This window comes from Tachypleus tridentatus, chromosome 6, assembly GCF_004210375.1.
Source record: "Tachypleus tridentatus isolate NWPU-2018 chromosome 6, ASM421037v1, whole genome shotgun sequence".
NCBI classification, from domain to species: Eukaryota; Metazoa; Arthropoda; class Merostomata; order Xiphosura; family Limulidae; genus Tachypleus; species Tachypleus tridentatus.
In genome coordinates this window covers 150,186,705-150,202,981 of record NC_134830.1, presented here as the reverse complement: position 1 = coordinate 150,202,981, position 16,277 = coordinate 150,186,705, and the positions used below count along the sequence as shown (strand labels likewise).

General features: G+C 37.2%; 1 protein-coding gene across 2 annotated transcripts in view; it reads right to left on the bottom strand.

The window, feature by feature from the left end:
• Positions 1–16,277, bottom strand: part of LOC143254022 (HEAT repeat-containing protein 1-like) — a 61,584-nt gene that overhangs the window by 28,871 nt on the left and 16,436 nt on the right. For both annotated transcript variants that reach the window (XM_076508737.1, XM_076508738.1), the window contains exons 13-14: positions 15,471–15,657; positions 8,473–8,644 (exon numbers count right to left, since the gene is read on the bottom strand). In XM_076508737.1, the coding sequence (XP_076364852.1) occupies positions 8,473–8,644; positions 15,471–15,657 (359 nt within the window). The remainder of the gene's footprint in view (positions 1–8,472; positions 8,645–15,470; positions 15,658–16,277) is intronic.

Sequence of the window (16,277 nt, the reverse complement as noted above, 5' to 3'; positions counted from 1 at the left end):
TACATGCAGTTGGTCCTTCAAACAAATACAGACTTAACAAAATGTACACGCAGTTGGTCCTTCAGACAAATACAGACTTAACAAAATGTACACGCAGTTGGTCCTTCAGACAAATACACTTAACAAAATGTACACGCAGTTGGTCCTTCAGACAAATATAGACTTAACAAAATGTACACGCAGTTGGTCCTTCAGACAAATACAGACTTAACAAAATGTACACACAGTTGGTCTTTCAGACAAATGCTTCTTAACAAAATGTACATGCAGTTGGTCCTTCAGACAAATACAGACTTAACAAAATGTACACACAGTTGGTCCTTCAGACAAATACAGACTTAACAAAATGTACACGCAGTTGGTCCTTCAGACAAATATAGACTTAACAAAATGTACACGCAGTTGGTCCTTCAGACAAATACAGACTTAACAAAATGTACACACAGTTGGTCCTTCAGACAAATACAGACTTAACAAAATGTACACACAGTTGGTCCTTCAGACAAATACAGACTTAACAAAATGTACACACAGTTGGTCCTTCAGACAAATACAGACTTAACAAAATGTACACACAGTTGGTCCTTCAGACAAATACAGACTTAACAAAATGTACACACAGTTGGTCTTTCAGACAAATACAGACTTAACAAAATGTACACACAGTTGGTCCTTCAGACAAATGCTTCTTAACAAAATGTACACGCAGTTGGTCCTTCAGACAAATACAGACTTAACAAAATGTACACGCAGTTGGTCCTTCAGACAAATGCTTCTTAACAAAATGTACACGCAGTTGGTCCTTCAGACAAATACAGACTTAACAAAATGTACACACAGTTGGTCCTTCAGACAAATACAGACTTAACAAAATGTACACACAGTTGGTCTTTCAGACAAATACAGACTTAACAAAATGTACACACAGTTGGTCCTTCAGACAAATGCTTCTTAACAAAATGTACATGCAGTTGGTCCTTCAGACAAATACAGACTTAACAAAATGTACACACAGTTGGTCCTTCAGACAAATGCTTCTTAACAAAATGTACACGCAGTTGGTCCTTCAGACAAATACAGACTTAACAAAATGTACACACAGTTGGTCCTTCAGACAAATACAGACTTAACAAAATGTACACACAGTTGGTCCTTCAGACAAATACTTCTTAACAAAATGTACACGCAGTTGGTCCTTCAGACAAATACAGACTTAACAAAATGTACACACAGTTGGTCCTTCAGACAAATACAGACTTAACAAAATGTACACACAGTTGGTCCTTCAGACAAATACAGACTTAACAAAATGTACACGCAGTTGGTCCTTCAGACAAATACAGACTTAACAAAATGTACACACAGTTGGTCCTTCAGACAAATACAGACTTAACAAAATGTACACACAGTTGGTCCTTCAGACAAATACAGACTTAACAAAATGTACACACAGTTGGTCCTTCAGACAAATGCTTCTTAACAAAATGTACACGCAGTTGGTCCTTCAGACAAATACAGACTTAACAAAATGTACACACAGTTGGTCCTTCAGACAAATACAGACTTAACAAAATGTACACACAGTTGGTCCTTCAGACAAATACAGACTTAACAAAATGTACACACAGTTGGTCCTTCAGACAAATACAGACTTAACAAAATGTACACACAGTTGGTCCTTCAGACAAATGCTTCTTAACAAAATGTACACGCAGTTGGTCCTTCAGACAAATACAGACTTAACAAAATGTACACGCAGTTGGTCCTTCAGACAAATACAGACTTAACAAAATGTACACGCAGTTGGTCCTTCAGACAAATACAGACTTAACAAAATGTACACACAGTTGGTCCTTCAGACAAATACAGACTTAACAAAATGTACACGCAGTTGGTCCTTCAGACAAATGCTTCTTAACAAAATGTACACACAGTTGGTCCTTCAGACAAATACAGACTTAACAAAATGTACACGCAGTTGTTCCTTCAGACAAATACAGACTTAACAAAATGTACACACAGTTGGTCCTTCAGACAAATACAGACTTAACAAAATGTACACACAGTTGGTCCTTCAGACAAATACTTCTTAACAAAATGTACACGCAGTTGGTCCTTCAGACAAATACAGACTTAACAAAATGTACACGCAGTTGGTCCTTCAGACAAATGCTTCTTAACAAAATGTACACGCAGTTGGTCCTTCAGACAAATACAGACTTAACAAAATGTACACACAGTTGGTCCTTCAGACAAATACAGACTTAACAAAATGTACACGCAGTTGGTCCTTCAGACAAATACAGACTTAACAAAATGTACACGCAGTTGGTCCTTCAGACAAATACAGACTTAACAAAATGTACACACAGTTGGTCCTTCAGACAAATACAGACTTAACAAAATGTACACACAGTTGGTCTTTCAGACAAATGCTTCTTAACAAAATGTACATGCAGTTGGTCCTTCAGACAAATACAGACTTAACAAGATGTACACGCAGTTGGTCCTTCAGACAAATATAGACTTAACAAAATGTACACGCAGTTGGTCCTTCAGACAAATATAGACTTAACAAAATGTACACGCAGTTGGTCCTTCAGACAAATACAGACTTAACAAAATGTACACACAGTTGGTCCTTCAGACAAATACAGACTTAACAAAATGTACACACAGTTGGTCCTTCAGACAAATACAGACTTAACAAAATGTACACACAGTTGGTCCTTCAGACAAATACAGACTTAACAAAATGTACACACAGTTGGTCTTTCAGACAAATACAGACTTAACAAAATGTACACACAGTTGGTCCTTCAGACAAATGCTTCTTAACAAAATGTACATGCAGTTGGTCCTTCAGACAAATACAGACTTAACAAAATGTACACACAGTTGGTCCTTCAGACAAATACAGACTTAACAAAATGTACACACAGTTGGTCCTTTAGACAAATACAGACTTAACAAAATGTACACACAGTTGGTCTTTCAGACAAATACAGACTTAACAAAATGTACACACAGTTGGTCCTTCAGACAAATGCTTCTTAACAAAATGTACATGCAGTTGGTCCTTCAAACAAATACAGACTTAACAAAATGTACACGCAGTTGGTCCTTCAGACAAATACAGACTTAACAAAATGTACACGCAGTTGGTCCTTCAGACAAATACAGACTTAACAAAATGTACACGTAGTTGGTCCTTCAGACAAATATAGACTTAACAAAATGTACACGCAGTTGGTCCTTCAGACAAATACAGACTTAACAAAATGTACACACAGTTGGTCCTTCAGACAAATACAGACTTAACAAAATGTACACACAGTTGGTCTTTCAGACAAATGCTTCTTAACAAAATGTACATGCAGTTGGTCCTTCAGACAAATACAGACTTAACAAAATGTACACACAGTTGGTCCTTCAGACAAATACAGACTTAACAAAATGTACACGCAGTTGGTCCTTCAGACAAATATAGACTTAACAAAATGTACACGCAGTTGGTCCTTCAGACAAATACAGACTTAACAAAATGTACACACAGTTGGTCCTTCAGACAAATACAGACTTAACAAAATGTACACACAGTTGGTCCTTCAGACAAATACAGACTTAACAAAATGTACACACAGTTGGTCCTTCAGACAAATACAGACTTAACAAAATGTACACACAGTTGGTCCTTCAGACAAATACAGACTTAACAAAATGTACACACAGTTGGTCTTTCAGACAAATACAGACTTAACAAAATGTACACACAGTTGGTCCTTCAGACAAATGCTTCTTAACAAAATGTACACGCAGTTGGTCCTTCAGACAAATACAGACTTAACAAAATGTACACGCAGTTGGTCCTTCAGACAAATGCTTCTTAACAAAATGTACACGCAGTTGGTCCTTCAGACAAATACAGACTTAACAAAATGTACACACAGTTGGTCCTTCAGACAAATACAGACTTAACAAAATGTACACACAGTTGGTCTTTCAGACAAATACAGACTTAACAAAATGTACACACAGTTGGTCCTTCAGACAAATGCTTCTTAACAAAATGTACATGCAGTTGGTCCTTCAGACAAATACAGACTTAACAAAATGTACACGCAGTTGGTCCTTCAGACAAATACAGACTTAACAAAATGTACACGCAGTTGGTCCTTCAGACAAATACAGACTTAACAAAATGTACACGCAGTTGGTCCTTCAGACAAATATAGACTTAACAAAATGTACACGCAGTTGGTCCTTCAGACAAATACAGACTTAACAAAATGTACACACAGTTGGTCCTTCAGACAAATACAGACTTAACAAAATGTACACACAGTTGGTCTTTCAGACAAATGCTTCTTAACAAAATGTACATGCAGTTGGTCCTTCAGACAAATACAGACTTAACAAAATGTACACACAGTTGGTCCTTCAGACAAATACAGACTTAACAAAATGTACACGCAGTTGGTCCTTCAGACAAATATAGACTTAACAAAATGTACACGCAGTTGGTCCTTCAGACAAATACAGACTTAACAAAATGTACACACAGTTGGTCCTTCAGACAAATACAGACTTAACAAAATGTACACACAGTTGGTCCTTCAGACAAATACAGACTTAACAAAATGTACACACAGTTGGTCCTTCAGACAAATACAGACTTAACAAAATGTACACACAGTTGGTCTTTCAGACAAATACAGACTTAACAAAATGTACACACAGTTGGTCCTTCAGACAAATGCTTCTTAACAAAATGTACACAGTTGGTCCTTCAGACAAATACAGACTTAACAAAATGTACCGCGCAGTTGGTCCTTCAGACAAATGCTTCTTAACAAAATGTACACGCAGTTGGTCCTTCAGACAAATACAGACTTAACAAAATGTACACACAGTTGGTCTTTCAGACAAATGCTTCTTAACAAAATGTACATGCAGTTGGTCCTTCAGACAAATACAGACTTAACAAAATGTACACACAGTTGGTCCTTCAGACAAATACAGACTTAACAAAATGTACACGCAGTTGGTCCTTCAGACAAATATAGACTTAACAAAATGTACACGCAGTTGGTCCTTCAGACAAATACAGACTTAACAAAATGTACACACAGTTGGTCCTTCAGACAAATACAGACTTAACAAAATGTACACACAGTTGGTCCTTCAGACAAATACAGACTTAACAAAATGTACACACAGTTGGTCCTTCAGACAAATACAGACTTAACAAAATGTACACACAGTTGGTCTTTCAGACAAATACAGACTTAACAAAATGTACACACAGTTGGTCCTTCAGACAAATGCTTCTTAACAAAATGTACATGCAGTTGGTCCTTCAGACAAATACAGACTTAACAAAATGTACACGCAGTTGGTCCTTCAGACAAATACAGACTTAACAAAATGTACACGCAGTTGGTCCTTCAGACAAATACAGACTTAACAAAATGTACACGCAGTTGGTCCTTCAGACAAATGCTTCTTAACAAAATGTACACGCAGTTGGTCCTTCAGACAAATGCTTCTTAACAAAATGTACACACAGTTGGTCCTTCAGACAAATGCTTCTCAACTCGGTGAATGGTTCATCAAGGGTTTTTGTTTTTGTTGTATTCAGCCTAGTTGTACTTTGATAATTAAAGGTACAATAAAGAATGTTATGTTTTTTTTTGTCTTTCTTTGTAACTTTGGTGACTGAGCTGTTGTGAAAAACTTATAAAGATGAATGATACAGGACAAGGTTAAGAACCACTTTGATAAACTAACCCTGTACTATACACAGAACATTAACTATAATTCTCAACGTATGTTATCTACACCACATGTAGCAAGCTTTTAGTTTTGTCCATCATAAAGATTATATAACCTGTAGAAATGTATATTAACAGCAATGATGGAGGGTGATATGTACAGTTGATAACTCTGACATCAAACCCTGAACACCATGTTAAATGTCACACAGTAAAAGGTTGAGCACTTTGACTTTATAAAATCAATAAACAAACATCACTCAATTCATTACCTTGTTAGAAAAGCAAATAATGTTTACGTTACAAAATCACGTAACGAATAAAACAAGATGGACGCTCACTGTGGCACATACTTTCAGCCCTCAGCCATGACCACGTTTAGTTCTGATGTGGAAATATGTTTGTACAGCTAATGTTATACACAAACATTGGCCATTTTTGGCAGGACAGTGAAGAATAATACCTTCACCAAAATCTGATCATTCTGGACTGAGTTAAAGAACAATAAGTGTGGAAAATTAATCCCAATATTAACAGACAGGGATTTTTTTGGATTTTTGCAACCATGATGCTCCAAAAACTAATCACTTTTACATAGGATCATAGCCCAAATGTATGCCAATTTTTCTCAAAATTTATTCAGCCATTTCTGAGTAATATTGTTGACAAAGACAGATGCACAGAGGGATTAAAACATAACCTCCATCCATCTTTCCTAATGGAGGAACAAAAGAGAGCAAACTTATCCATAAGACACAGATGCAACAAAAATGCTAACTTGTTGGATAGGTCACAAAACTGATTTTACCGCAGTTCATATACCAAAACTGGAATAACATTTTTGTCACATCACACATTTTTACACTTTTTTGCCATATCACACTAAATCAACAAAATGTATTACCTTCCATGCTAGAGTTATAATTCATGCCTCCAAGCTTATCAAAAATGTAACTGTTACAAATGCCAGATACTAAATGTATTACTATACTTGAAACAAAAATTAAACCCACAAAAAATTAGAAAATTTCAAACATGCTAAGACTTACTTATTATATGGCTGGTTGTTTTTAAACACACAACAGTATTCTGTACACAATGGGTATCGAAATTTGATTTGTACGAATGCAGTCTTACTGCTGAGCCATTAGTAGATAGTTACTTACCAACATCTAGGCTACCCAGCATTAGGCCTACAACAAAACATGAAGTCACAGAGACACTAGAAATACCACGCTTCAGGTTGTCTCTCCAGAAATATATCCAGGTAAGTAATTTGAGAATTTGTTTTAGAAAGCAACTGTGTATAAATGACTAATAATTATACTGTAGACATGCAAGTGAGGTCTTGCATACATTTGAGATATTAATATAATTGGTCTATAATTAAAATTATCATCTAATGTTGACTGGTCTATAATAAGTTATCGTCCGATGCTGAGTTATCCAAAATGTGTTCACAATATGTACATTGTACGGGTCAAAAGTGCATATACTATAACTTTTGCAAAGTTCCATTCAACATGGTATTACACATTTGATATCAGGTATTGACCAGTCATTTTACCCTACACTGATGATTCGTGGTAGATGAGATTAAATACAATATACAAAGATATTGAAACAGACTGTATTATACAGGTTATACAAATACAATATTCAAACTTTACAAGAGACAAAAGTACTTTATTCTTAACATGAATGTCACCGTACAATACAATTAGTAAGTCTGAATTAAACTAAAGTTATCAATCTATAGTCACATCATTAGTACAAATAATGATGTTGTGCATTTAACAGACTGATGTTATCAATCTATAGTCACATCCTTAGTACAAATACTGATGTTGTGTATTTAACAGACTGATGTTATCGATCTATAGTCACATCCTTAGTACAAATAATGATGTTGTGCATTTAACAGACTGATGTTATCAATCTATAGTCACATCCTTAGTACAAATACAGATGTTGTGTATTTAACAGACTCATGTTATCAATCTATAGTCATCCTCAGTACAAATACAGATGTCGTGTATTTAACAGAGTTGTACATATGACTGAAAGCTTGCTATATTTCACACAGATAAATAAAGGTCAATCAGAATTACAGTCAACATTCCTTTATCAACAGACAGTCAGTTCAGTGGACAAAACCCACGACCATTTGGGAGTTCTATGTATATTCTACCATAAACAGTTGGTCACACTAATTCAATCTGTAATATCCGACTCTAGTTTATAACATGAAACTTATTTTTCTTGTACATTTTTCCTTCAAGAACTTGAATTACTCAGAATATCAGTGTTAACTGTTCTTATAATTAGTCACTGCTAGTTTGTCAGCATCTCAGTCAAACACTCATAATATATTTACAGACAGATCTTTACAGATTTGTATATTTTATAAAAAGCTTGCAATATTTTGTAAAAAATACATAAAGTTTCAAGAACAGTCAATATTACTTCTCCAACATTAGACAGGCCCTGTGCACATCCAATTAGCTAATCCAAAGATCTTTTGTACGTTACCATATACAGCTAACTGAAATTATATTTAAATCCCAGCATGCCTTGAAATGAGTAGATTTCAGATCCAACAGTTTCATAAACAAAATCTAGGTCATCAAAACACAAAAACCATTCAGTAATAAATTATTTTAATTAGAAAGATACCGTAGTGTCAACAATTACCAACCGTGAATCAACAATAATCTCTTCAGTATGGTTTACCAAGTGTTGTGTGAGCCTCCCATAGGGAGTGTTGTCGGCATCACCACAATACTCTCCTAACTTCTGTAGACACAAAGCAGCTGCTAGACGTACAGGTTCTAACTGTGAAGTCAATGCCACCAGAAGACAGGGAAACACTGTAACGATAGTTTTAATTACACCTATTGTATATATACATACACATCAGTATATGTAAAGTAAAAATTAGGTCACATATACAAGTCTTGCTCAGAAAAAAATTTTATTTTACTTTTCATATACAAAATTGTCTTCCAATTTCTTTTTGCCTGTTATACATTATAAAATGTCATTCTACTTATGAACGAACACCTCAGTGTTACTCTGAGCGGCTTAATTTATGTACACACACAACAGATGCATCGTCCCTTCCTCAATTCTTGCTGAAACAATTATAGACTGTCTGGAATTCACAGCATCAACTAAGAGCTTTATCATCAACAGTGATTGACCTCACCCAATAACTGGGCTTTATCTCTCTATCCAAGAGTAAGTTTAAAAGTAACACACTGATTATTAATCAATGAACTACTGTCTATGAAATAAATCCATGCACTACAAAAAAACAGTAACATTTAAACTAACTTCCTATGACCAGAGTACACACACATCAACTTATTAAGGTCTGTATAGATCACAAGTGGCAAAAGGTATACAGACGGGGCTGCACGTGAGACTACGCAGCATCTAATTAAATATCACCAGTTATTTTACTAACTGAATATTTTAAAATCTACTTTTCTGTGTTATCTACAAACCAAACCAAGATCAACTTCCACAAGCATGTGGAAGTAGGGGTACAAGTCCTCTCACATAACAAATTTAGAGTTCTACAGACGGTTGATATGATTATCCATGTTTACATGATAAATTATTTTTAACTGAAATACTTCAGATTTAGTGCAAGAAATAGATAGCTACACGAAACACTGACACAACTAGAGTAGCTACATGAAACACTGACACAAGTAGAGTAGCTACATGAAACACTGACACAACTAGAGTAGCTACATGAAACACTGACACAAGTAGAGTAGCTACAGGAAACACTGACACAACTAGAGTAGCTACAGGAAACACTGACACAACTAGAGTAGCTACACGAAACACTGACACAACTAGAGTAGCTACATGAAACACTGACACAAGTAGAGTAGCTACACGAAACACTGACACAACTAGAGTAGCTACACGAAACACTGACACAACTAGAGTAGCTACATGAAACACTGACACAACTAGAGTAGCTACAGGAAACACTGACACAACTAGAGTAGCTACATGAAACACTGACACAACTAGAGTAGCTACACGAAACACTGACACAAACTAGAGTAGCTACACGAAACACTGACACAACTAGAGTAGCTACAGGAAACACTGACACAACTAGAGTAGCTACAGGAAACACTGACACAACTAGAGTAGCTACATGAAACACTGACACAACTAGAGTAGCTACATGAAACACTGACACAACTAGAGTAGTTACATGAAACACTGACACAACTAGAGTAGCTACAGGAAACACTGACACAACTAGAGTAGCTACAGGAAACACTGACACAACTAGAGTAGCTACATGAAACACTAACACAACTAGAGAAGCTACATGAAACACTGACACAACTAGAGTAGCTACAGGAAACACTGACACAACTAGAGTAGCTACAGGAAACACTGACACAACTAGAGTAGCTACAGGAAACACTGACACAACTAGAGTAGCTACAGGAAACACTGACACAACTAGAGTAGCTACATGAAACACTGACACAACTAGAGAAGCTACATGAAACACTGACACAACTAGAGTAGCTACAGGAAACACTGACACAACTAGAGTAGCTACAGGAAACACTGACACAACTAGAGTAGCTACACAGAAACACTGACACAACTAGAGTAGCTACACCTAAACACTGACACAACTAGAGTAGCTACATGAAACACTGACACAACTAGAGTAGCTACAGGAAACACTGACACAACTAGAGTAGCTACACGAAACACTGACACAACTAGAGTAGCTACACGAAACACTGATACAACTAGAGTAGTTACACGAAACACTGACACAACTAGAGTAGCTACAGGAAACACTGACACAACTAGAGTAGCTACACGAAACACTGACACAACTAGAGTAGCTACACGAAACACTGACACAACTAGAGTAGCTACATGAAACAATGACACAACTAGAGTAGCTACACGAAACACTGATACAACTAGAGTAGTTACACGAAACACTGACACAACTAGAGTAGCTACACGAAACACTGACACAACTAGAGTAGCTACAAGAAACACTGACACAACTAGAGTAGCTACATGAAACACTGACACAACTAGAGTAGCTACACGAAACACTGACACAACTAGAGTAGCTACAGGAAACACTGACACAACTAGAGTAGCTACATGAAACACTGACACAACTAGAGTAGCTACAGGAAACACTGACACAACTAGAGTAGCTACATGAAACACTAACACAACTAGAGTAGCTACATGAAACACTGACACTAATAGAGTAGCTACATGAAACACTGACACTAATAGAGTAGCTACATGAAACACTGACACTAATAGAGTAGCTACATGAAACACTGACACTAATAGAGTAGCTACATGAAACACTGACACAACTAGAGTAGCTACAGGAAACACTGACACAACTAGAGTAGCTACATGAAACACTGACACAACTAGAGTAGCTACATGAAACACTTACACAAGTAGAGTAGCTACAGGAAACACTGACACAACTAGAGTAGCTACACGAAACACTGACACAAGTAGAGTAGCTACAGGAAACACTGACACAACTAGAGTAGCTACATGAAACACTGACACAACTAGAGTAGCTACATGAAACACTAACACAGCTAGAGTAGCTACACGAAACACTGACACAACTAGAGTAGCTACACCAAACACTGACACAAGTAGAGTAGTTACACGAAACACTGACACAACTAGAGTAGCTACAGGAAACACTGACACAACTAGAGTAGCTACACGAAACACTGACACTACTAGAGTAGCTACACGAAACACTGACACAACTAGAGTAGCTACATGAAACACTGACACAAGTAGAGTAGCTACAGGAAACACTGACACAACTAGAGTAGCTACAGGAAACACTGACACAACTAGAGTAGCTACACTAAAACATTGACACAACTAGAGTAGCTACAGGAAAACACTGACACTACTAGAGTGGCTACACCCAAACACTGACACAACTAGAGTAGCTACAGGAAACACTGACACAACTAGAGTAGCTACAGGAAACACTGACACAACTATAGTAGCTACATGAAACACTGACACAACTAGAGTAGCTACACGAAACATTGACACAACTAGAGTAGCTACAGGAAACACTGACACAACTAGAGTAGCTACAGGAAACACTGACACAACTAGAGTAGCTACAGGAAACACTGACACAACTAGAGTAGCTACAGGAAACACTGACACAACTAGAGTAGCTACATGAAACACTGACACAACTAGAGTAGCTACAGGAAACACTGACACAACTAGAGTAGCTACAGGAAACACTGACACAACTAGAGTAGCTACATGAAACACTGACACAACTAGAGTAGCTACAGGAAACACTGACACAACTAGAGTAGCTACATGAAACACTGACACAACTATAGTAGCTACATGAAACACTGACACAACTAGAGTAGCTACATGAAACACTGACACAACTAGAGTAGCTACAGGAAACACTGACACAACTAGAGTAGCTACACGAAACACTGACACAACTAGAGTAGCTACACCAAACACTGACACAAGTAGAGTAGCTACAGGAAACACTGACACAACTAGAGTAGCTACATGAAACACTGACACAACTAGAGTAGCTACAGGAAACACTGACACAACTAGAGTAGCTACACGAAACACTGACACAACTAGAGTAGCTACACGAAACACTGACACAACTAGAGTAGCTACACCAAACACTGACACAAGTAGAGTAGCTACAGGAAACACTGACACAACTAGAGTAGCTACACGAAACATTGACACAACTATAGTAGCTACATGAAACACTGACACAACTATAGTAGCTACACGAAACACTGACACAACTAGAGTAGCTACAGGAAACACTGACACAACTAGAGTAGCTACACGAAACACTGACACAACTAGAGTAGCTACACGAAACACTGACACAACTAGAGTAGCTACACGAAACACTGACACAACTAGAGTAGCTACACGAAACACTGACACAACTAGAGTAGCTACACGTGAAACACTGACACAACTAGAGTAGCTACATGAAACACTGACACAACTAGAGTAGCTACAGGAAACACTGACACAACTAGAGTAGCTACACGAAACATTGACACAACTAGAGTAGCTACAGGAAACACTGACACAACTATAGTAGCTACATGAAACACTGACACAACTATAGTAGCTACATGAAACACTGACACAACTATAGTAGCTACATGAAACACTGACACAACTATAGTAGCTACATGAAACACTGACACAACTATAGTAGCTACATGAAACACTGACACAACTATAGTAGCTACATGAAACACTGACACAACTAGAGTAGCTACACGAAACATTGACACAACTAGAGTAGCTACAGGAAACACTGACACAACTAGAGTAGCTACAGGAAACACTGACACAACTATAGTAGCTACATGAAACACTGACACAACTAGAGTAGCTACACGAAACATTGACACAACTAGAGTAGCTACAGGAAACACTGACACAACTATAGTAGCTACATGAAACACTGACACAACTAGAGTAGCTACATGAAACACTGACACAACTAGAGTAGCTACACCAAACACTGACACAACTAGAGTAGCTACAGGAAACATTGACACAACTAGAGTAGCTACACGAAACACTGACACAACTAGAGTAGCTACACGAAACACTGACACAACTAGAGTAGCTACACGAAACACTGACACAACTAGAGTAGCTACATGAAACACTGACACAACCTAGGTAGCTACACGAAACACTGACACAACTAGAGTGGCTACACCAAAACCTGACACAACTAGAGTAGCTACACGAAACACTGACACAACTAGGTAACTACACCCAAACACTGACACAACTAGAGTAGCTACACGAAACACTGACACAACTAGAGTAGCTACAGCAGAAACACTGACACAACTAGAGTAGCTACACAGAAACACTGACACAACTAGAGTAGCTACATGAAACACTGACACAACTAGAGTAGCTACACGAAACACTGACACAACTAGAGTAACTACACGAAACACTGACACAACTAGAGTAGCTACACGAAACACTGACACAACTAGAGTAGCTACATGAAACACTGACACAACTAGAGTAGCTACATGAAACACTGACACAACTAGAGTAACTACACGAAACACTGACACAACTAGAGTAGCTACAGGAAACACTGACACAACTAGAGTAGCTACAGGAAACACTGACACAACTAGAGTAGCTACATGAAACACTGACACAACTAGAGTAGCTACAGGAAACACTGACACAACTAGAGTAGCTACAGGAAACACTGACACAACTAGAGTAGCTACATGAAACACTGACACAACTAGAGTAGCTACACGAAACACTGACACAACTATAGTAGCTACAGGAAACATTGACACAACTAGAGTAGCTACAGGAAACACTGACACAACTATAATAGCTACATGAAACACTGACACAACTAGAGTAGCTACAGGAAACATTGACACAACTAGAGTAGCTACACGAAACACTGACACAACTAGAGTAGCTACACGAAACACTGACACAACTAGAGTAGGCTACAGGAAACACTGACACAACTAGAGTAGCTACATGAAACACTGACACAACCAGAGTAGGCTACATGAAACACTGACACAACTAGAGTAGCTACACGGAAACACTGACACAACTAGAGTAGCTACACCAAACACTGACACAACTAGAGTAGCTACACCCAAACACTGACACAACTAGAGTAGCTACACCAAACACTGACACAACTATAGTAGCTACACGCAAACACTGACACAACTATAGTAGCTACACGGAAACACTGACACAACTAGAGTAGCTACACAAACACTGACACAACTATAGTAGCTACACGCAAACACTGACACAACTAGAGTGGCTACACGAAACACTGACACAACTAGAGTAGCTACAGGAAACACTGACACAACTATAGTAGCTACAGGAAACACTGACACAACTAGAGTAGCTACATGAAACACTGACACAAGTAGAGTAGCTACACGAAACACTGACACAACTAGAGTAGCTACATGAAACACTGACACAAGTAGAGTAGCTACATGAAACACTGACACAAGTAGAGTAGCTACATGAAACACTGACACAACTAGAGTAGCTACACGAAACACTGACACAACTAGAGTAGCTACAGGAAACACTGACACAACTAGAGTAGTTACACGAAACACTGACACAACTAGAGTAGCTACATGAAACACTGACACAACTAGAGTAGCTACAGGAAACACTGACACAACTAGAGTAGCTACACGAAACACTGACACAACTAGAGTAGCTACAGGAAACACTGACACAACTATAGTAGCTACAGGAAACACTGACACAACTAGAGTAGCTACATGAAACACTGACACAACTATACTTACTTTAATAAATTAAACACTTTTGGTCAAGTGCCACATTTCACAATGTTACATGTTTTGTGAAATGGTATAATATTGAGAAAAAACAAATCAAATTAAAATGATTAATTTCAACAGGACACTAATGGGGCAAATTTCTTTAACATCTTTCTACACATGAAACTGTTTCAAACAACTATTTTATGTCATACAAGTTTGGTTTGATTTAAAAAGTAAACCCCATTACTGTGCATTGTTCAAAGGACCAACCCACCTGTTGATGAGTTTTTCAGGATATGTTCAACATGCTTCTTACTGGCAGTATACAATGTTGCAGAGATGTAAAGGGAGCGTACTTGAACAACAGATTTCAAAAGTACATCTTCATGAAGTAACAGTAGATCAAAGCACCACAACGATGACATGAACTTCCCGAGTACTTCTGGTTCACCAAGTTGATACTGGGAAATTTTATTTATTAAAGCTTTATGTAAAATATTTCACAATTATCCATTTATAAAACAACTATGTTAACTTGACCTGTATTACATAACATAGTGTATTATAAAAGCAGTTTGTTCAGCCTTCAAATGTTCCTAATTAATAAATTCTAGTTACCAATAACATGCTTGGAGTTAAATTAAAATTTGAAAAAGCATATCAAGGTCACATTTTTAATAGAATAATAACAATAGTAATTAACAATAATTAAATGCACAGAAATAAATTATTTGGAGAGAAATTTGCTGTATTATTCACCATACATTCTAATCATGCTATGTTAAAATATAACAAACAAATGAAGATCTGACATCATAACAACAGCATAAAAAGACCTGTTACTCTGGGAAACATTAAATGATAAAACCATACATGAAGGACTAACCTATTTACTGTGCTGGCACTCCAAATTACATCAGACAAAACCTTAAATTTCAAGATAACAATAATTTCCTACATCACAGAAATGAACCATCCTTAACACTATTCACTTAACTGTGTAAGGAAAGTCCATGGAGATTATTTGAATATGCTGATGTTATAAGGATTTAACTTGAGGAGTACAGTGAGTCAATAATTC